This window comes from Taeniopygia guttata, chromosome 30 (assembly GCF_048771995.1).
Source record: "Taeniopygia guttata chromosome 30, bTaeGut7.mat, whole genome shotgun sequence".
NCBI lineage: Eukaryota > Metazoa > Chordata > Aves > Passeriformes > Estrildidae > Taeniopygia > Taeniopygia guttata.
Genome location: NC_133055.1, coordinates 1,677,623 through 1,700,918, shown reverse-complemented (window position 1 = coordinate 1,700,918; position 23,296 = coordinate 1,677,623). Strand labels below are relative to the sequence as shown.

Here is a 23,296-nt window from a genome sequence, read left to right as displayed (position 1 = left end):
CAAACCGGCTCATACCGACCCCAAACCGGTTCATTCCGACCCAAACCGGTTTATTTCCCCCAGAGCCGCTCACCCTGCACGGCAGCCGCGGTTTCCAGAAGACGTCAGGTCGTGGTTTGACCCAAAAACCGCCTCAGTCTCACCCCAAACCGGTTCATTTCCATCCCAAACCGGTTCATAGCGGCCCCAAACCGGTTCATTCCGGCCCCAAACTGGTTCATACCAACCCCAAACCGGTTAATTCCACTCCAAACCGGTTTGTTTGCCCCAGAGGCGCTCACCGTGCACGGCAGCCGCAGTTTCCAGAAGACGTCGGGTCGTGGTTTGACCCCAAATTTCCTCATTCTGACCCCAAAACCGGCTCATACTGACCCCAAACCGGTTCATTTGTCCCCAAACCAGTTAATTCCGCCCCAAACCGGTTAATTCGCCCCCACAGCCGCTCACCCTGCACGGCCAGCCGCGGTTTCCAGAAGACGTCGGGTCACGGTTTGACCCCAAATTTCCTCATTCTGACCCCAAATTACCTCATTCCAACCCCAAACCGGTTCATTTCCACCCCAAACCGGTTCATTCCAACCCCAAACCGGTTCATTTCCACCCCAAACCGGTTCATTTCCACCCCAAACCGGTTCATTTCCACCCCAAACCGGTTCGTTTCCCCCAGAGCCGCTCACCCTGCACGGCAGCCGCGGTTTCCAGAAGACGTCGGGTCGCGGTTTGACCCAAAAACCGGCTCATTTCCAACCCCAAACCGGTTCATTCCTCCCCAAACCGGTTAATTCCGCCCCAAACCGGTTCATTCCGCCCCAAACCAGTTCATACCGGCCCCAAACCAGTTATTGGTGTCCCCAGAGCTGCTCACCTTGCACGGCAGCCGCGGCTTCCAGAAGACATCAGGTCGCGGTTTGACCCCAAATTACCTCATTGTGACCCCAAAACCGGCTCATTCCAACCCCAAACCGGTTCATACCGACCCCAAACCGGCTCATTTCCACCCCAAACCGGTTCATTCTGACCCCAAACCGTTTCATTCCGCCCCAAACCGGTTCATTCCAACCCCAAACCGGTTAATTCCGCCCCAAACCGGTTCGTTTCCCCCAGAGCCGCTCACCCTGCACGGCCAGCCGCGGTTTCCAGAAGACGTCACGTCATGTTTTGACCCAAAAACCGCGTCATTTCCACCCCAAACCGGCTCATTCCCACCCCAAACTGGTTCATTCCGGCCCCAAACCGGTTCATTTCCATCCCAAACTGGTTCATTCCACCCCAAACCGGTTGATTTGCCCCCAGAAGACGTCGGGTCATGGTTTGACCCAAAAACCGCCTCATTTCCACCCCAAACTGCCTCATTCCAACCCCAAACTGGCTCATTCCGGCCCCAAACCGGCTCATTCCGACCCCAAACCGGTTAATTCCGCCCCAAACCGGTTTATTTGTCCCCAAACCGGTTAATTTGTCCCCAAACCAGTTTTTAGCGCCCCCACAGCCGCTCACCCTGCACGGCAGCCGCGGTTTCCGGAAGACGTCACGTCATGTTTTGACCCAAAAACCGCCTCATTCTGACCCCAAACTGGTTCATTCTGACCCCAAACCGGTTCATTCCGACCCCAAGTCGGTTCATTCCGGCCCAAACCGGTTTATTTCCCCCAGAGCCGCTCACCCTGCACAGCAGCCGCGGTTTCCAGAAGACGTCGGGTCGTGGTTTGACCCAAAAACCGCCTCAGTCTCACCCCAAACCGGTTCATTCCGCCCCAAACCGGCTCATTCCGCCCCAAACCGGTTTTTTAGCGCCCCCAGAGCCGCTCACCCTGCACGGCCAGCCGCGGTTTCCAGAAGACGTCGGCGTTCCTCAGCAGCTGCTCCCGGTCCCGGTTCACGGCCACCACGGCGGCGCCGCGGCCGAAGAGGCGCCCGTAGGAGAGACGGAAATCACAGACGGCACCTTTGGGTGGGGGGACATCGGGAGGGTCAGTGGGGACACGGGGACATCACCGGGGCACCACCGGGGACATTGGGGACACCACCGGGGACACCACCGGGACATTGGGGACATCACCGGGGACACCACCGGGGACAGCACCGGGGACACCAACGGGGACATCACCGGGACATCACTGGGACACCACCGGGACACCACCGGGACACCACCAGGGACATCACCAGGGACATCACCGGGGACATCACCGGGACACCAACGGGACACCACCGGGACACCACCAGGGACATCACCAGGGACATCACCGGGGACATCACCGGGGACATCACCGGGACATCACCAGGACACCACAGGGACAGCACTGGGGACACCACCGGGACACCACCGGGACATCACCGGGACATCACCGGGACACCACCGGGGACATTGGGGACACCACCGGGACACCACCGGGGACATCACCGGGACACCACCGGGGACATCACTGGGACATCACCGGGGACATCACCGGGACATCACCGGGACAGCACCGGGACATCACCAGGGACACCAATGGGACATCACCGGGGACACCAGGGGACACCGGTACCTGCCAGCAGCACCAGGTCGGCCTCGCGCAGCGCCCGGCGCCGGTTGTGCCGGAACAGCAGCGGAGAGTCGGGGGGCAGCAGCCCCCGCGCCGCCCCCCCCAGGTAGCAGGGGACCCCCAGGGACTGCAGCGCCGAGCTGGGGACACACGGGGACGGTGGCACCCTTGGGACACAAACTGGCTCCGTTTGGCCCCAGAACTGGCTCAGATTGGTCCCAAAAACTGGGACCAAATCCCCAACTGGCTCAATCAACCCAAATCCCAAACTGGCTCAATTTGGTGCTAAAAATGGCTCAATCCAAATCCAAAACTGGCTCAATCCAAATCCAAAACTGGCTCAGTTTGGCCCCAAAATTGGCCTAGTCTGGTTCAAAAACTGGCTCAATCCAGATCCCAAATTGGCTCAATCCAAATCCCAAACTGGCTCAATCAAGATCCCAAACTGGCTCAGATTGGTTCCAAAACTGGCTCAGTTTGGCCCCAAAACTGGCTCAATCCAAATCCCAAACTGGCTCAATCAAGATCCCAAACTGGCTCAGATTGGTTCCAAAACTGGCTCAGTTTGGCCCCAAAACTGGCTCAATCCAAATCCCAAACTGGCTCAATTTGGCCCCAAAAATGGCTCCATCCCAGTCCATCCCAGTCCCTCCCAGTTCCATCCCAACCCCATCCCAGTTCCCCCCAGTCCATCCCAGTCCCTCCCAATTCCCTCCCAGTCCCTCCCAGTTTGATCCCAGTCCCTCCCAGTCCCTCCCAGTCCATCCCAATCCCATCCCAGTCCATCCCAGTTTGATTCCAGTCCGTCCCAGTCCCTCCCAACCCCATTCCAGACCATCCCAGTCCATCCCAGTCCGTCCCAGTCCATCCCAGTTCCCTCCCAGTCCTTCCCAGTTCATACCAGTCTCTTCCAATGCATCCCAGTTTGTCCCAGTCCCCCCCAGTCTGTCCCAGTCCCTCCCAATTTGATCCCAGTCTGTCCCAGTCCCTTCCAATCCATCCCAGTTCATCCCAACCCCATCTCAGTTCCTCCCAGTCCCTCCCAATCCCATCCCAGTCCCTCCCAGTCTATCCCAGTCTGTCCCAGTTTGATCCCAGTCCCATCCCAGTCCCTCCTAATCCCATCCCAATCCCATCCCAGTTTGATTCCAGTCCCTCCCAGTCCATCCCAGTCCCATCCCAGTCCCTCCCAGTCCCCCCCAGTCCATCCCAGTCCCTCCCAGTCATTCCCAGTCCATCCCAGTTTGATCCCAGTCAATCCCAGTTCAATCCCAGTCCATCCCAGTCCCCCCCAGTCCCTCCCAATCCCATCCCAGTTTGATCCCAGTCCCCCCCAGTCCCTCCCAGTCCCTCCCAGTCCATCTCAATCCTTTCCCAGTCCCTCCCAGTCCCACCCAGTTTGATCCCAATCCCATCCCAGTCCCTCCCAGTCCCTCCCAGTCCCTCCCAGTCCCTCCCAGTCCGTCCCAGTCTCCCCCAGTCGCTCCCAGTCCGTCCCAGTTTGTCGGGTTCCCACCGCAGCTCCTCGGTTGGTGTCGGGGGCAGCAGCGTCTGACTGCCGAGCAGCAGCAGCGGCCGCCGGGCGCGGCTCAGCAGCTCCGAGCACAGCTGGATCTGGGACCAAAAATACGGGAATTCACCCCAAAAATCCCAAATTCACCCCAAAACTGAGAGTGACCCAAAACCCCCGGAATTCACCCCAAAAATCCCGGGGATTCACCCAAAAATCACAGAGAATTCACCCCAAAACCGCCGAGCGCGGCTCAGCAGCTCCGAGCACAGCTGGATCTGGGACAAAAAACCCCAAATTCACCCCAAAAATACGGGAATTCACCCCAAACCCGCCGGGCGCGGCTCAGCAGCTCCGAGCACAGCTGGATCTGGGACCAAAAATGCCAGAATTCACCCCAAAAATCCCGGGGTTCACCCCAAAACTGAGAGTGACCCAAAACCGCCGGAATTCACCCCAAAAATCCCGGGAATTCACCCCAAAAATCCCAAATTCACCCCAAAACCGCCGGGCGCGGCTCAGCAGCTCCGAGCACAGCTGGATCTGGGGCAAAAATACGGGAATTCACCCCAAAAATACGGGAATTCACCCCAAAACTGAGAGTGACCCAAAACCACCGGAATTCACCCCAAAAATCCCGGGAATTCACCCCAAAAATCCCGGGAATTCACCCCAAAAATCCCGATAATTCACCCCAAAACCACCGGGCGCGGCTCAGCAGCTCCGAGCACAGCTGGATCTGGGACCCAAAAATGCCAGAATTCACCCCAAAAATCCCAAATTCACCCCAAAAATCCGGGAATTCACCCCAAAAATCCCGGGAATTCACCCCAAAAATCCCAAATTCACCCCAAAACCGCCGGGCGCGGCTCAGCAGCTCCGAGCACAGCTGGATCTGGGACCAAAAATGCCATAATTCACCCCAAAAATCCCAAATTCACCCCAAAACTGAGAGTGACCCAAAACCGCCAGAATTCACCCCAAAAATCCCAAATTCAGCCCAAAACCGCCGGGCGCGGCTCAGCAGCTCCGAGCACAGCTGGATCTGGGACCAAAAATGCCAGAATTCACCCCAAAAATCCCAAATTCACCCCAAAACTGAGAGTGACCCAAAACGGCCGGGATTCACCCCAAAAATCCCGGGAATTCACCCCAAAAATCCCGGAATTCACCCCAAAAATCCCAAATTCATCCCAAAACCGCCGAGCGCGGCTCAGCAGCTCCGAGCACAGCTGGATCTGGGACAAAAAACCCCAAATTCACCCCAAAAATCCGGGAATTCACCCCAAAACCGCCGAGCGCGGCTCAGCAGCTCCGAGCACAGCTGGATCTGGGACCAAAAATGCCAGAATTCACCCCAAAAATCCCAAATTCACCCCAAAACTGTGAGTGACCCAAAACCGCCAGAATTCACCCCAAAAATCCCATAAATCACCCCAAAAATCTGGAATTCACCCCAAAATTGAGAGTGACCCAAAACTGCCAGAATTCACCCCAAAAATCCCGGGAATTCACCCCAAAAATCCCTAAATTCACCCCAAAAATCCCCAAATTCACCCCAAAAATCCGGGAATTCACCCCAAAAATCCCATAATTCACCCCAAAAATCCGGGAATTCACCCCAAATATCCGGGAATTCACCCCAAAAAATCCCATAATTTACCCCAAAAATCCGGGAATTCACCCCAAAAATCCCATAATTCACGCCAAAAAATCCCGAGAATTCACCCCAAAAATCCGAGAATTCACCCCAAAAATCCGGGAATTCACCCCAAAACTAAGAGTGACCCAAAACCGCCTGAATTCACCCCAAAAATCCCAAATTCACCCCAAAAATCCGGGAATTCACCCCAAAACTGAGAGTGACCCAAAACCGCTGGGATTCACCCCAAAAATCACCGGGAATTCACCCCAAAAATCACCGGGAATTCACCCCAAAAATCCCAAATTCACCCCAAAAATCCCAAATTCACCCCAAAACCGCCGGGCGCGGCTCAGCAGCTCCGAGCACAGCTGGATCTGGGACCAAAAATGCCAGAATTCGCCCCAAAAATCCCAAATTCACCCCAAAACTGAGAGTGACCCAAAACCGCCGGGATTCACCCCAAAAATCCCGGGAATTCACCCCCAAAATCACCGGGAATTCACCCCAAAACCGCCGAGCGCGGCTCAGCAGCTCCGAGCACAGCTGGATCTGGGACAAAAAACCCCAAATTCACCCCAAAAATACGGGAATTCACCCCAAAAATCCCAAATTCACCCCAAAAATCCGGGAATTCACCCCAAAAATCCCCAATTCACCCCAAAAATCCCCAATTCACCCCAAAAATCCCGGAATTCACCCCAAAAATCCCGGGATTCACCCCAAAACCGGGACCGACCCCAAATTCAGGACTTGACCCTATTTTGGATTTTGGGGTCTCTCCTGGTTTGGGGTTTTTTACCCCAAATTTTGGGTTTTTTTGGGATTTTGGGCTCTCACCTGGTTTGGGTTTTTATACCCCAAATTTTGGGGTTTTTTGGGGTCTGTTTGCGGGTTTTGGGATTTTTGGGGCTCTCACCTGTTTCGGGTCAGTTTTGGGGTCAGTTTTGGGTTTTTTTGACTCTCAGATGTTCGGGGTCAGTTTTGGGGTCAGTTTTGGGTTTTTTTGACTCTCAGATGTTCGGGGTCAGTTTTGGGGTCAGTTTTGGGGTCAGTTTTGGGGTCAGTTTTGGGGTCAGTTTTGGGGTCAGTTTAGGGATTTTTGGGGCTCTCACCTGTTCGGGGTCAGTTTTGGGGTTTTTTGGGGTCCGTTTCGGGGTTTTTGGCTCTCAGCTGTTCGGGGTCAGTTTTGGGGTTTTTTGGGGTCAGTTTTGGGGTCAGTTTTGGGGTCAGTTTGGGGTCAGTTTTGGGGTCAGTTTTGGGGTTTTTTTGGCTCTCACCTGTTTGGGGTCAGTTTGGGGTCAGTTTTGGGGTTTTGGGGCTCTCACCTGTTTGGGGTCAGTTTTGGGGTTTTGGGGTCAGTTTTGGGGTCAGTTTTGGGGTTTTGGGGTCAGTTTTGGGGTCAGTTTTGGGGTTTTTTGGGGTCAGTTTTGGGGTTTTTGGCTCTCAGATGTTTGGGGTCAGTTTTAGGGTCAGTTTTGGGGTCAGTTTTGAGGTCAGTTTTGGGGTTTTTTTGGGTTTTTTTGGGTCAGTTTTGGGTTTTTTTGGCTCTCACCTGTTCAGGGTCAGTTTTGGGGTCAGTTATGGGGTCAGTTTTGGGGTTTTGGGGTCAGTTTTGGGGTCAGTTTTGGGGTCAGTTTTGGGGTCCGTGTTGGGGTTTTTTGGCCATCACCTGTTCGGGGTCAGTTTTGGGGTCAGTTTTGGGGTCAGTTTTGGGGTCACTTTGGGGTCAGTTTTGGGTCCGTTTTGGGGTCAGTTTCGGGGTTTTTTGGGGTCAGTTTTGGGGTCAGTTTGGGGTCAGTTTTGGGTCCGTTTTAGGGTCAGTTTCGGGGTTTTTGGGGTCAGTTTCGGGGTTTTTGGGGTCAGTTTCGGGGTTTTTGGGCTCTCACCTGTTTGGGGTCAGTTTGGGCCCCGTTTTAGGGTCAGTTTTGGGGTTTTTGGGGCCCGTTTTAGGGTCAGTTTCGGGGTATTTTGGCTCTCTGCTGTTCAGGGTAAGTTTTGGGGTCAGTTTGGGTTCCGTTTTAGGGTCAGTTTTGGGGTTTTGGGGTCTCACCTGTTCAGGGTCAGTTTCGGGATTTTGGGGTCAGTTTGGGGCCCGTTTTAGGGTCAGTTTTGGGGTTTTTTGGCTCTCACCTGTTTGGGGTTTGTTTTGGGGTCAGTTTGGGTTCCATTTTAGGGTCAGTTTCGGGGTTTTGGGGTCTCACCTGTTTGGGGTTTGTTTTGGGGTCACTTTTGGGGTTTTTTGGGTTCCGTTTCGGGGTTTTGGGGTCAGTTTTAGGGTCAGTTTCGGGGTTTTGGGCTCTCACCTGTTCAGGGTCAGTTTTGGGGTTTTGGGGTCAGTTTTGGGTTCCGTTTTAGGGTCAGTTTCGGGGTTTTGGGGTCTCACCTGTTCGGAGTCAGTTTTGGGGTCAGTTTGGGGTCAGTTTTGGGGTCAGTTTTGGGGTTTTTTGGGGTCAGTTTTGGGGTTTTTGGGGTCTCACCTATTCAGGGTCAGTTTTGGGGTCAGTTTCGGGGTTTTTTGGGGTCAGTTTTCGGGTTTTTTGGCTCTCACCTGTTCAGGGTCAGTTTTGGGGTTTTGGGGTCAGTTTCGGGGTTTTTGGGGTCAGTTTTGGGGTCAGTTTTGGGGTCAGTTTTGGGGTCAGTTTGGGGTCAGTTTTGGGGTCAGTTTTGGGTTTTTTTGGGGTCAGTTTTGGGGTTTTTGGCTCTCATCTGTTCAGGGTCAGTTTGGGGTCAGTTTTGGGGTTTTTTGGGGTCTGTTTTGGGGTTTTTTGGGGTCTGTTTTGGGATTTTGGGGCTCTCACCTGTTTGGGGTTTGTTTTGGGGTCCGTTTAAGGATTCTTGGGGCTCTCACCTGTTTTAGGTTTCTTTGGGGTCAGTTTTAGGGTATTTTTGGGCTCTCACCTGTTTTGGGGTCCGTTTTGGGGTTTTTTGGCTCTCACCTGTTCTGGGTCAGTTTTGGGGTCAGTTTTGGGGTTTTGGGGTCAGTTTGGGGTCAGTTTGGGGTCAGTTTCAGGGTCAGTTTTGAGGTTTTTTGGCTCTCACCTGTTTGGGGTCAGTTTTGGGGTTCTTGGGCTCTCACCTGTTTTGGGTTTTTCTGGGGTCAGTTTTGGGGTCAGTTTTGGGGTTTTTGGGCTCTCGCCTGTTCAGGGTCAGTTTTGGGGTTTTGGGGTCAGTTTTTGGGGTCAGTTTTGGGGTTTTGGGGCTCTCACCTGTTCAGGGTCACTTTTTGGGTCAGTTTTGGGATCAGTTTTGGGGTTTTTGGGCTCTCACCTGTTCGGGGTCAGTTTTGGGGTCAGTTTCGGGGTTTTTGGGGTCAGTTTTGGGTTTTTTGGGTCTCACCTGTTCGGGATCTGTTTGGGGTCAGTTTTGGGGTTTTGGGGTTCTCACTTGTTCGGGGTCAGTTTTGGGGTCAGTTTTGGGGTCAGTTTTGGGGTCTGTTTTGGGAGTTTTGGGGCTCTCACCTGTTCAGGGTCAGTTTTGGGGTCAGTTTTGGGGTCAGTTTTGGGGTTTTGGGCTCAGTTTTGGGATCAGTTTTGGGGTTTTGGGGTCTCACCTGTTTGGGGTTTGTTTTGGGGTCAGTTTGGGGCCCGTTTTAGGGTCAGTTTTGGGGTTTTTGGGCTCTCACCTGTTTGGGGTTTGTTTTGGGGTCAGTTTGGGGCCCGTTTTAGGGTCAGTTTTGGGGTTTTTGGGCTCTCACCTGTTTGGGATCTGTTTTAGGGTCAGTTTTGGGGTTTCTGGGGTTTTCACCTGTTCAGGGTCAGTTTTGGGGTTTTGGGGTCAGTTTTGGGTCTGTTTTGGGGTCAGTTTCGGGGTTTTTGGGGTCAATTTTGGGGTTTTGGGGTCAGTTTTGGGGTCAGTTTTAGGGTCAGTTTTGGGGTTTTTTGGGGTCAGTTTTGGGGCCCGTTTTAGGGTCAGTTTCGGGGTTTTTGGGGTCAGTTTCGGGGTTTTTGGGGTCAGTTTTGGGATCCGTTTTGGGCTCAGTTTCGGGGTTTTTGGGGTCTCACCTCCCTCGGGGTGGCGCTGGGCACGCTGAGGGGCAGCGGCTGCAGCTCCCGCGGTTCCCAGGCGCCGGCGAAGAGATCGGACACGTACTGCCGCAGGTACCTACGGGGGGTTTGGGGTTTTTGGGGGGTTTTTGGGGGGTTTTTGGGATTTTTGGGGAATTTATTGGGTTTTTATAGGGATTTGGGGGATTTTTGGGGGGGTTTTATGGGGTTTTGATGGGGTTTTTGCGGGGTTTTTGTGGGGTTTTGGGGTTTTTGGGGAATTTATTGGGTTTTTATAGGGATTTGGGGGATTTTTGGGGGGTTTTATGGTGTTTTGATGGGTTTTGATGGATATTTGGGGGAGTTTTTACGGGTTTTTTTTTTTGTTTTTGTGGGGTTTTGTGGGAGTTTTTGTGGAGTTTTTATGGGGTTTTTGTGGAGTTTTTATAGGGTTTTGGGGGTTTATGGGGTTTTTCTGGGGTTTGGATGGGTTTCTTAATGGGTTTTTGTGGGGTTTTGATGGATATTTGGGGGAGTTCTTATGGGTTTTTTTTGTTTTTGTGGGGTTTTTGTGGGGTTTTGGGCCTTTGTGGGGTTTTGAGGATTTTATTGGGTTTTTATAGGGTTTTGCGGGGTTTTTTGGGGGGTTTTATGGGGTTTTTGTGGGGTTTTGATGGGTTTTTTTAATGGGTTTTTGTGGGGTTTTGTGGGGGTTTCTGTGGGGTTTTGAGTCTTTCTGGGGTTTTTGGGTGTTTTTATTGGGTTTTTATAGGGTTTTGTAGGATTTTTGCGGGGTTTTATGGGGTTTTTGTGGGGTTTTGATGGGTTTTTTAATGGGTTTTTATGGGGTTTTGGTGGATATTTGGGGTAGTTTTTATGGGGTTTTTTTTTGGTTTTATGGGGTTTTGGGGGCGTTTTTGTGGGGTTTTTGGGTCTTTGTGGGGTTTTTTGGGGATTTTATTGGGTTTTTATAGGGTTTTGGGGGATTTTTGGGGGGTTTTATGGGGCTTTTGTAGGGTTTTGATGGGTTTTTTAATGGGTTTTTGTGTGGTTTTGATGGATATTTGGGGGAGTTTTAACAAGTTTTTTGGGTTTTTGTGGGGTTTTTGTGGGGTTTTGGGGGGATTTCATTGGGTTTTTATAGGGGTTTATGGGGTTTTTGTAGGGTTTTGATGGGTTTTTTAATGGACTTCTGTGGAGTTTTGATGGATATTTGGAGGAGTTTTTGTGGGGTTTTTATGGAGTTTTTATTGGGTTTTTTGTGGGGTTTTGGGGATTTTATTGGGTTTTGGGGGATTTTTGGGGGGGTTTATGGGGTTTTGATGGGTTTTTTAATGGGTTTTCATGGGGTTTTGATGGATATTTGGGGAGTTTTTATGGGTTTGTTTTGGTTTTTGTGGGGTTTTGTGAGGGTTTTTGTGGGGTTTTGTGGGATTTTGGGGTCTTTGTGGGGTTTTGGGGGATTTTATTGGGTTTTTTTAGGGTTTTGGGGGATTTTTATGGGGTTTTATGGGGTTTTGATGGGTTTTTAATGGATTTTTGTGGGGTTTTGGTGGATATTTGGGGGAGTTTTTGTGGGGTTTTTATGGAGTTTTTATGGGTTTTTTGTGGGGTTTTGGGGATTTTATTGGGTTTGGGGGGATTTTTGGGGGGGTTTTATGGGGTTTTGATGGGTTTTTTAATGGTTTTTGTGGGGTTTTGGTGGATATTTGGGGTAGTTTTTATGGGGTTTTTTTTGGTTTTTATGGGGTTTTTGGGGGGGATTTTGGAGGGTATTTGTGGGGTTTTGGGTCTTTGTGGGGTTTTTGGGGGATTTTATTGGGTTTTTATAGGGTTTTGGGGGATTTTTGGGGGGGTTTTATGGGGTTTTGATGGGTTTTTTAATGGATTTTTGTGGGGTTTTGATGGATATTTGGGGGAGTATTTGTGGGGGTTTTTATGGGGTTTTTGTGGGGCTTTTGTGGGGTTTTGGGGGGATTTCATTGGGTTTTTATAGGGGTTTATGGGGTTTTTGTAGGGTTTTGATGGGTTTTTTAATGGACTTCTGTGGGGTTTTGATGGATATTTGGGGGAGTTTTTGTGGGGTTTTTATGGAGTTTTTATGGAGGTTTTGTGGGGTTTTGGGGATTTTATTGGGTTTTGGGGGATTTTTGGGGGGGTTTTATGGGGTTTGGATGGGTTTTTTATTGGGTTTTTTTGGGGTTTTGATGGATATTTGGGGGAGTTTTTATGGGTTTGTTTTGGTTTTTGTGGAGTTTTGTGGGGGTTTTCGTGGGGTTTTGGGGATTTTATTGAGTTTTTATAGGGTTTTGGGGGATTTTTAGGGGGGATTTTATGGGGTTTTTGTGGGGTTTTGATGGATATTTGAGGGAGTTTTTATGGGGTTTTTATGGGGTTTTTGTGGGGTTTTGTGGCAGTTTTTGGGGGGTTTTGGGATTCTTGGGGAATTTATTGGGTTTTTAAAGGGATTTGGGGGATTTTTGGGGGATTTTATGGGGTTTTTGTAGGGTTATGATGGATATTTGGGGGAGTTTTTACGGGTTTTTTTGTTTTTGTGGGGTTTTTGGGGGATTTTATTAGGTTTTTATAGGGATTTGGGGGATTTTTGGGGGGTTTTATGGTGCTTTTGTAGGGTTTTGATGGGTTTTTTAATGGGTTTTTGTGGGGTTTTGGTGGATATTTGGGGGAGTTTTTATGGGGTTTTTTTTGGTTTTATGGGGTTTTGGGAGGGTTTTGGGGGCGTTTTTGTGGGGTTTTTGGGTCTTTGTGGGGTTTTTTGGGGATTTTATTGGGTTTTTATAGGGATTTGGGGGATTTTTGGGGGGTTTTTATGGGGTTTTTGTGGGGTTTTGATAGGTTTTTTAATGGGTTTTTGTGGGGTTTTGTGGGGGTTTTTGTGGGGTTTTATGGGGTTTTTATGGGGTTTTTGTGAGGGTTTTTGTGGGGTTTTTGTGGGGTTTTTATGGAGTTTTTATGGGGGTTTTGTGGGGTTTTGGGGATTTTATTGGGTTTTGGGGGATTTTTGGGGGGGTTTTATGGGGTTTTGATGAGTTTTTAAATGGGTTTTTGTGGGGTTTTGATGGATATTTGGGGGAGTTTTTATGGTTTTTTTTTTTTGTTTTTATGGGGTTTTTACGGGGTTTTTGTGGGATTTTTGGGGGGATTTTATGGGGTTTTTGTAGGGTTTTGATGGGTTTTTTAATGGGTTTTCATGGGGTTTTGATGGATATTTGGGGAGCTTTTATGCGTTTGTTTTGGTTTTTGTGGGGTTTTGTGAGGGTTTTTGTGGGGTTTTGTGGGATTTTGGGGTCTTTGTGGGGTTTTGGGGGGATTTTATTGGGTTTTTATAGGGTTTTGGGGGGGATTTTATGGGGTTTTTGTAGGGTTTTGATGGGTTTTTTAATGGTTTTTTTTTGGGGTTTTGGTGGATATTTGGGGGAGTTTTTATGGGTTTTTTATGGGGTTTTTGTGGAGTTTTGGGGAATTTATTGGGTTTTTATAGGGATTTGGGGGATTTTTTGGGGGGATTTTATGGGTTTTTCCTACGGTTTTGATGTTTTTTTAATGGATTTTCGTGGGGTTTTGATGGATATTTGGGGGAGTTTTTATGGGGTTTTTATGGGGTTTTTGTGGGGTTTTGTGGGGGCTTTTGTCAGGTTTTGGGGTTTTTGGGGAATTTATTGGGTTTTTATAGGGATTTGGGGGATTTTTGGGGGGTTTTATGGGGTTTTTGTAGGGTTTGGATGGGTTTTTTTAATGGGTTTTAGTGGGGTTTTGTGGGGGTTTTTGTGGGGTTTTGTGGGGTTTTATGGGGTTTTTATTGGGGTTTTTGCAGGGCTTTTTGGGGTTTGGGGGATTTTCAATTTTTATGGGGTTTTGGCGTTTTTGTGGGGTTTTTGGGGGGTTTTTATTGGGTTTTATGGGGTTTTGAGGTTTTTCTGGTGGGGTTTTTGGGTTTTTATGGGGTTTTTGTGGGGTTTAGGGTTTTTAGGGGGTTTTGGGGGGTTTGTGGAGATTTTTGGTGGGGTTTTGGTGTTTTTGGGGTATTTTTGGGATGTTTTCAGGGTACTTTGGGCTGGTTTTGGGTTGTTTTTAGGGGTGTTTTTGAGGTATTTTAGGGGTGTTTTTTGGGTTATTTTGAGGTATTTCTGGGGTGGTTTTGGGTTGTTTTTAGGGGTATTTTTGGAGTTATTTTGGGGTATTTTTTGGTTGTTTTTAGGGGTATTTTTGGGGGATTTTTGGGGTGTTATTTTGGGATATTTTGGGGGTGTTTTTCGTATTATTTTGGGGTATATTGAGGGTGTTTTTGAGGTGTTTTTAGGCTGGTTTTTGGGGTGGTTTTGGGGTATTTTTTGGGGTGGTTTAGGGCTGTTTTTTGGGGTATTTATGGTGTTATTTTGGGGTATTTTGGGGGTATTTTTGGGGTGGTTTTGGGGTGGTTTCGGGCTGGTTTTTGGGGTGTTTTTGGTGTTATTTTGGGGTATTTTTGGTGTTATTTTGGGGTATTTTTGGGGTGTTTTTAGGATGGGTTTTGGGGTGTTTTCAGGGTATTTTTGGGGTGATTTAGGGCTGGTTTTTGGGGTGTTTTTGGTGTTATTTTGGGGTATTTTGGGGTGTTTTTAGGGTATTTTTGGGGTGGTTTAGAGCTGGTTTTGGGGGTATTTTCAGTGTTATTTTGGGGTGTTTTTGGGGTGTTTTCAGGGTATTTTTGGGGTGGTTTAGAGCTGGTTTTGGGGGTATTTTTAGTATTATTTTGGGGTATTTTTGGGGTGGTTTTGGGGTGTTATTAGGATGGTTTTTGGGGTGGTTTTGGGGTATTTTTTGGGGTGGTTTAGGGCTGGTTTTTGGGGTATTTTTGGGGTAATTTTGGGGTGGTTTTTGGGGTATTTTTTGTGTTATTTTGGGGTATTTTTGGGGTAGTTTAGGGCTGGGTTTTGGGGTATTTTTGGTGTTCTTTTGGGGTATTTTTGGGGTGTTTTCGGGGTGTTTTCTCACCACTGGACGAGCTTCCCCCGCAGCCCCCGCGGGGTCTGGGAGCCCCCGAGCTCCTTCTGCACCACGTGGAAGGGGTAAAGGACATCGATGGGCAGCTCCACGAACACGGGGCCTGTGGGGACCCCAAAATCCCCAAATCCGCCGGGGTCACCCCAAAATTCACTCACGGGGTTTGAGACCCCAAATCCCACAGCAAGACCCAAAAAAAACCCTAAAAAATCCCAAAAATTCCCCCCAAACCCCCTCTGGGAACGGCCCCAAATCTGTCCCCAAACCCCCCTGAGCTGTCCCCAGACACCCCAAAAAACCCCAAATCCACCGGGGTCACCCCAAAATCCCCTCACGGGGTTTGAGACCCAAAATCCCCCAGCAGAATCCCATAATAACCCCCAAAATAACCCCCAAAAAACCCCTAAAAAATCCCAAAAATTCCCCAAAAAACCCTCTGGGAATGGCCCCAAATCTGTCCCCAAACCCCCCTGAGCTGATCCCAGACACCCCAAAAAACCCCAAATCCAACGGGGTCACCCCAAAATCCATCAAGGGGTTTGAGCCCCAAAATCCCACAGCAGAATCCCAAAAAATAACCCAAAAAAACCCCAAAAAACCCCCCAAAAGACCCTAAAAAAAACCCCCAAAATCCCCAAAAATCCCCCCAAAAAACCCCCCAAAAAATCCCAAAATCCTCTGGGATTTCTCCCATCCCAGGCCTGATTTTGGGATCCCAATTCCAAAGAAATTTTGGGATTCTGACCCAGGGAAATTTTGGGATCCCAATCCCATGGGAATTTTGGGATTTCTCCCATCCCAAATCCTCATTTTTGGGAATTTTGGGATTCTGACCTATGGGAATATTGGGATTCCCCACTCCCCAAACCCTGTTTTTTGGGAATTTTGGGAATTTTGGGATTCCCCCCTCCCCAAATCCCGTTTTTCAGGAATTTTTGGGAATTCTTGGATTCTCCCCTCCCCAAATCCACATTTTTGGGAATTTTGGGATTTCACCCACCCCAAATCCCAGTTTTTGGGAATATTGGGATTCCAACCCAGGCAAAATTTTGGGATTTTTCCCATCCTAAATTCCCATCTTGGACCTGATTTTAGGATCCCAATTCCAGGGAAATTTTGGGATTCCCCCCACCCCAAACCCCATTTTTGGGGATTTTGGGACTCTGACCCATGGGAATATTGGGATTCCCCACTCCCCAAACCCCATTTTCGGGAATTTTTGGGAATTTTGGGAATTTTTCGGAATTTTTCCGGAATTTTCAGGAATTCTGTGACTCTGACCCATGGGAATTTTGGAATTTCTCCCTCCCCAAACCCCATTTTTGGGAATTTTGGGGATTTTTTTTGAATTTTTGGGAATTTTTGGGAGTTTTTGGGATTTTTTGGGAATTTTCTTGAATCTTCAGGAATTTTTGGGAATTTTCGTGAATTTTCAGGAATTTCGGGGAATTTCTGGGAATTTTTGGGAATTTTTGGGAATTTTCATGAATATTTGTGAATTTTCATGAATTTTCGTGAATTTTGGGGAATTTCCAGGAATTTTCATGAATTTTTGTGAATTTTTGTGAATTTTCGGGGAATTTTCGTGAATTTTCGTGAATTTTTGTGAATTTTCGGGAATTTTCGGGATTTTCAGGAATTTTTGGGAATTTTCAGGATTTTTTTGAAATTTTGGGGAATTTTTGGGAGTTTTCGGGATTTTCAGGAATTTTCAGGAATTTTGTGACTCTGACCCATGGGAATTTTTGGGATTCCTCCCTCCCCAAACCCCATTTTTGGGAATTTTCGGGAATTTTCAGGAATTTTCTGGATTTTTTTGGAATTTTCGTGAATTTTCGGGAATTTTCGGGAATTTCCATGAATTTTGGGGAAATTTCAGGAATTTTCGTGAATTTTCGTGAATTTTCAGGAATTTTTGTGAATTTTCGTGATTTTTTGTGATTTTTCGGGAATTTGGGGAATTTTCGTGAATTTTCGTGAATTTTCAGGAATTTTTTGAATTTTTGAGAATTTTCAGGAATTTTTGGGAATTTTCGGGAATTTTCGTGAATTTTCATGAATTTTCGTGAATTTTCGTGAATTTTCAGGAATTTTTAGGAATTTTCGGGAATTTTTAGGAATTTTCAGGAATTTTTGGGAATTTTCGGGAATTTTCGTGAATTTTCGGGAAATTTTGGGAATTTTGGGGAATTTTTGTGAATTTTCGTGGAATTTTGTGAATTTTCAGGAATTTTCGTGAATTTTTGTGAATTTCCGTGAATTTCCGGGAATTCGGGAAGCGGGGGCGTTGCTGACCCGGCGTGCCGCCCATGGCGGTGGCGATGGCGCGGCGCAGGACGGGGACGATGTCGCGCACGGCGGCCACGGAAAGGGCGGATTTGCAGATGGGCCGGAACAGCGGCAGCTGCGGGATGGCCTGGAGAGCCCCGCGGCCCTGGAATCCGGGAATTCTTTGGGAATTATTCGGGAATTTGGGAATTTGGGAATGGCAAAGGGAATTTGAGAAATTCGGGAATTTGGGAATTGCAAAGGGAATTCAGGAATTTGGGAATTTGGGAACAGTGGCAGCTGCGGGATGTCCTGGAGAGCCCCGCGGCCCTGGAAGTGTTCGGGAATTGTTTGGGAATTATTCGGGAATTTGGGAATTTGGGAATGGGAATTGGAGAAATAGGGAATTCCAAAATGGCACCAGGAAGTTGGGAATGGCAAAGGGAATTCGGGAATGGGCATTGGGAATTTGGGGATTTGGGAATTCCAAAATGGCACCAGGAACTTGGGAACGGCAAAGGGAATTTGGGAATTTGGGAATTCAAGAATTCCAAAATGGCACCAGGAAGTTGGGAATGGCAAAGGGAATTTGGGAATTATTTGGGAATTTAGGAATTCCAAAATGGCACCAGGAACTTGGGAACGGCAAAGGGAATTTGGGAATTTGGGAATTTGGGAACAGCGGCAGCTGCGGGATGTCCTGGAGAGCCCCGCGGCCCTGGAAGTGTTCGGGAATTGTTCGGGAATTGTTCGGGAATTTGGGAATTTGGGAATGGCAAAGGGAATTTGGGAATTCGGGAATTCCAAAATGGCACCAGGAAGTTGGGAATGGAAAGGGAATTTGGGAATGGGCATTGGGAATTCTTTGGGAATTCTTCGGGAATTATTTGGGAATTCTTTGGGAATTCTTCGGGAATTATTTGGGAATTCTTTGGGAATTTGGGAATTTGGGAACAGCGGCAGCTGCGGGATGTTCTGGAGAGCCCCGCGGCCCTGGAATCCGGGAATTCTTTGGGAATTATTTGGGAATTATTCGGGAATTTGGGAATGGGAAAGGGAATTGGAGAAATTCGGGAATTCCAAAATGGCACTAGAAAGTTGGGAATAACAAACGGAATTCGGGAATTCAAGAATTCCAAAATGGCACCGGGAAGTTGGGAATGGCAAAGGGAATTTGGGAATGGCAAAGGGAATTCGGGAATTTGGGAATTATTTGGGAATTCAAGAATTCCAAAATGGCACCACGAAGTTGGGAATGGCAAAGGGAATTTGGGAATGGAAAAGGGAATTTGGGAATTTGGGGATTTGGGAATTCCAAAATGGCACCAGGAAGTTGGGAATGGCAAAGGGAATTCAGGAATTTGGGAATTTGGGAATTTGGGAACAGCGGCAGCTGAGGGATGTCCTGGAGAGCCCCGCGGCCCTGGAATCCAGGAATTGTTTGGGAATTATTCGGGAATTCTTTGGGAATTCTTTGGGAATTATTCGGGAATTTGGGAATTTGGGAATGGGAAAGGGAATTGGAGAAATTGGGAAATCCAAAATGGCACCAGGAACTTGGAAACGGCAAAGGGAATTTGGGAATTATTTGGGAATTTAGGAATTCCAAAATGGCACCAGTAACTTGGGAATGGCAAAGGGAATTTGGGAATGGCATCAGGAAGTTGGGAATGGCATCAGGAATTTCGGAATTCCAAAATGGCACCAGGAAGTTGGGAATGGCAAAGGGAATTTAGGAATGGGCATCAGGAATTTGGGAATTTGGGAATTCCAAAATGGCACCAGGAAGTTGGGACTGGCAAAGGGAATTTGGGAATGGTAAAGGGAAGTCAGGAATTTGGGAATTTGGGAACAGCGGCAGCTGCAGGATGGACTGGAGAGCCCCGCGGCCCTGGAATCCGGGAATTGTTCGGGAATTCTTTGGGAATTATTCGGGAATTTGGGAATTTGGGAATGGCAAAAGGAATTTGGGAATGGCAAAGGGAATTTGGGAATTGCAAAGGGAATTTGGGAATTTGGGAATTTGGGAACAGTGGCAGCTGCGGGATGTCCTGGAGAGCCCCGCGGCCCTGGAATTGTCCGGGAATTGTTCCAGAATTATTCGGGAATTTGGGAATGGGAAAGGGAATTGGAGAAATTGGGAAATCCAAAATGGCACCAGGAAGTTGGGAATGGCAAAGGGAATTCGGGAATTTGGGAATTTGGGAATGGGGGAATTCAGGAAATTGGGAATGGGGGAATTCAGGACTTCAGGAATCCAGGAATTTGGGAATTTGGAAATTCAGGAATTCAGGAAGTGGGAAATTGGGGAATTGAGGATTTCGAGAATTCAGGAATTCTGGAATTGGGGAATTTGGGAATTCGGGGAATCCGGGAATTCAGGAATTGGGAAATTGGGGAAATTGTGGAAATTGGGAATTCAGGGATTCAGGAATTCGGGAATTGGTGAATTTGGTAATTCAGGAATTTGGAAATTCGGGGATTCAGGAAGTTGGGAATTTGGGAATTCAGTAATTCAGGAATTTGGAAATTCAGGAATTGGGGGATTTGGGAATTGAGGCATTTGGGAATTCAGGAATTAAGGAATTCGGAAATTCGGGGATGGGGGAATTGAGGAATTGGGGGAATTGAGGAATTGGTGAAATTGGGAATTTGGGAATTTGGGATTTCAGGGAATTTGGGAATTCAGGGATTCAGGAATTCAGGATTTTGGGTAATTTGGGAATTCAGGAATTTGGAAATTTGGGCATTTGGAAATTCGGGAATTGGGGAATTTGGGAATTGAGGCATTTGGGAATTGGGGAATTTGGGACTTCAGGAATTCAGGAATTTGGAAACTGGGGAATGGGGGAATTGAGGAATTGGGGAAATTGGAAATTCGGGAATTTGGGAACTGGGGAATTTGGGATTTCGGGAATTTGGGAATTCAGGATTTTGGGGAATTTGGGAATTTGGGAATTGGGTAATTTGGGCATTTGGAAATTTGGGAATTCAGGAATTTGGGAATTGGGGAATTCCGTAATTCAGGAATTTGGAAATTTGGGATTTGGGGAATTGGGGAATTTGGGAATTGAGGCATTTGGCAATTGGGGAATTTGGGACTTCAGGAATTCAGGAATTTGGAAATTGGGAATTGAGGAATTCGGGAATTGGGAAATTGGGGAAATTGGGAATTTGGAAATTGGGGAATTAGGGATTTCGGGAATTTGGGATTTTGGGGAATTTGGGATTTTGGGGAATTTGGGAATTCAGGATTTTGGGGAATTGGGGAATTCGGTAATTCAGGAATTTGGAAATTCGGGGATTCAGGAAATCGGGAATTTGGGAATTCGGGAAATCGGGAATTTGGGAATTCAGGAAATCGGGAAATTGGGAATTTGGGAATTGAGGAAATCAGGAATGTGGGAAATCGGGAATTTGGGAATTTGGGAATCCGGGAATCGGGACCGGCTCCCACCTTCTGCAGGCGGGCGGCGGCCCCGGCCAGCAGCAGCAGCGGCGACTCGGCCATCTGGGCGTTCTTCACCGCCGTCACCGCGTTGGTGACACCCGGGCCCGCCGTCACCGCCGCCACGCCGATGCGGCCTGCGGGGACAGCGGGGGGTGGCATTGAGGGACACCAGGGTGGCACCGAGGTGGCACCAAGGTGGCTTCAAGGTGGCTTCAAGATGGCACCAAGGTGGAGCCAAGGTGACTTCATGGTGAAAACAAGATGGCGCCAAGATGGCTTCAAGATGGTGCCAAGATGGCTGCATGGTGGCACCAATATGGCTCCAAGGTGACATCATGGTGGCACCAAGATGGCGTCAAGATGGCACCAAGATGATGTCAAGGGGGCACCAAGGTGACATCAACGTGGCTTCAAGATGGCTCCAAGGTGACACCAAGGTGACATCATGGTGACAACAAGATGGCACCAATATGGCTTCAAAATGGTGCAAGGATGGCTGCATGGTGGCACCAAGGCGACATCATGGTGGCGCCAATATGGTGCCAAGGTGACATCACAGTGGCACCAAAATGACACCAAGGTGGCGCCAAGGTGGCGCCAAGGTGACATCATGGTGGCACCAAGATGGCGCGAAGGTGGCCTCAAGATGGTGCCAAGATGGCTGCATGGTGGCACCAATACGGCTCCAAGGTGGCACCAAGGTGACATCATGGTGGCACCGAAATGGCACCAAGGTGGCGCCAAGGTGGATCCAAGGTGACATCATGGTGACAACAAGATGGCACCAAGATGGCTTCAAGATGGCGCCAAGATGATGCCAAGGGGGCACCAAGATGGCTCCAACATGGCTCCAAGGTGACATCATGGTGGCACCAAAATGGCACCAAGGTGGCGCAAATATGGCGCCATGGTGACATCAAGGTGACATCAAATGGCACCAAGATGGCGCCAAGATAATGACAAAGGGGCACCAAGATGGCTCCAAGGTGGCTCCAAGGTGAAATCATGATGGCACCAAGATGGCACCAATAGGGCTTCAAAATGGTGCCAAGATGACTGCATGGTGGCACCAAGATGACACCAAGGTGGCGCCAAGGTGACATCACAGTGGCACCAAAATGGCATCAAGATGGCACCAAGGTGGTGCCAAGGTGACATCATGGAGACAACAAGATGGCGCCAAGATGACGTCAAAGTGGCACCAAGATGGCTCCAAGGTGGCACCAAGGTGGCCTCAAGATGGTTTCAAAATGGCACCAAGGTGGCTCCAAGGTGACATCATGGTGGCACCAAGATGGCACCAAGGTGGCCTCAAGATGGTTTCAAATTGGCAACAAGGTGGCACCAAGGTGACATCATGGTGACAACAAGATGGCGCCAAGACGGCTTCAAGATGGTGCCAAGATGATGTCAAAGTGGCACCAAGATGGCTCCAAGGTGGCACCAAGGTGACATCATGGAGGCACCAAGATGGCGCCAATGTGGCTTCAAGATGGTGCCAAGATGGCTGCATGGTGGCACCAAGATGACACCAAGGTGACATCATGGTGGCAACAAGATGGTGCCAATATGGTGCCAAGGTGACATCACAGTGGCACCAAAATGGCACCAAGATGGCGCCAAGGTGACACCAAGGTGACATCATGGTGACACCAAGATGGCGCCAAGATGGCACCAAGATGATGTCAAAGTGGCACCAAGATGACACCAAGGTGACATCACAGTGGCACCAAGATGGCTCCAGGATGGCTTCAAGATGGCGCCAAGGTGACATCAAGGTGGCACCAAGGTGGCACCAAGTGGCTCCAAGGTGACATCATGGTGGCACCAAGATGGCACCAAGGTGGCACCAAGATGGCACAGATGTGGACTCATGATGGCTCCAAGATGGCGTCAAGGTGGCACCAAGATGGCCTCAAGGTGGTGCCAAGATGGCGCCAAGGTGACATCAAGGTGGCACCAAGATGGCACCAAGATGGCGCCAAGGTGGCCAAAGGATGGATTTGATCCAGGAGGGGACAAATGGGGACAAGTCCCACCCTTCCACGTCCTTGAAGCTTCTCAGGGCCCACAAAGGTGGGACAGCCCAAACCCTCTGGAGATGTCAGCCATGGGGCCACCTCCATCCCTTGGGGACAAATGGGGACAAAAGGGGACAAATCCCACCCTGGACATCCCAAAGACCTTGGAACCTTCTCAGATCACCCAAGGTCCATCAAGGTGGGTCCCCAAAACCCTCTGGAGATGTTGGTCAGGGTGCCACCTCCATCCCTTGGGGACAAATCCCACCCTGGACATCCCAAAGCCCTCCCAGATCACCTGGGATGGACATCCCAAGGTCTTGGAACCCTCTCAGGTCACCCAAGATCCACCAAGGTGGGTCCCCAAAACCCTCTGGAGATGTTGGCCATGGTGCCACCTCCATCCCTTGGGGACAAAAGGGGACAAATCCCACCCTGGACATCCCAAAGCCCTCCCAGATCACCTGGGATGGACATCCCAAGGTCTTGGAACCTTCTCAGGTCACCCAAGATCCACCAAGGTGGGTCCCCAAACCCTCTGGAGATGTTGGCCATGGGGCCACCTCCATCCCTTGGGGACAGATGGGGACAAAAGGGGGCAAATCCCACCCTGGACATCCCAAAGATCTTGGAACCCTCTCAGATCATCCAAGATCCACCACGGTGGGTCCCCAAACCCTTTGGAGATGTTGGCCATGGAGCCACCTCCATCCCTTGGGGACAAATGGGGACAGATGGGGACAAATCCCACCCTGGACATCCCAAAGCCCTCCCAGATCACCTGGGATGGACATCCCAAGGTCTTGGAACCTTCTCAGGTCACCCAGGATCCACCAAGGTGGGTCCCCAAAACCCTCTGGAGATATCGGCCATGGGGCCACCTCCATCC

At 49.3% G+C, this 23,296-nt stretch overlaps 1 protein-coding gene across 4 annotated transcripts in view; it reads right to left on the bottom strand.

Annotated features, from left to right (window-relative positions):
- ILVBL (ilvB acetolactate synthase like) overlaps nt 1–23,296 on the bottom strand; it is a 43,215-nt gene that overhangs the window by 12,048 nt on the left and 7,871 nt on the right. For 3 of the 4 annotated variants that reach the window (XM_072920113.1, XM_072920115.1, XM_072920114.1), the window contains exons 4-10: nt 20,393–20,520; nt 16,963–17,101; nt 14,659–14,770; nt 9,682–9,781; nt 4,042–4,139; nt 2,529–2,665; nt 1,811–1,945 (exon numbers count right to left, since the gene is read on the bottom strand). In XM_072920113.1, the coding sequence (XP_072776214.1) occupies nt 1,811–1,945; nt 2,529–2,665; nt 4,042–4,139; nt 9,682–9,781; nt 14,659–14,770; nt 16,963–17,101; nt 20,393–20,520 (849 nt within the window). The remainder of the gene's footprint in view (nt 1–1,810; nt 1,946–2,528; nt 2,666–4,041; nt 4,140–9,681; nt 9,782–14,658; nt 14,771–16,962; nt 17,102–20,392; nt 20,521–23,296) is intronic. The other variant, XM_072920116.1, reaches the window with a different exon arrangement.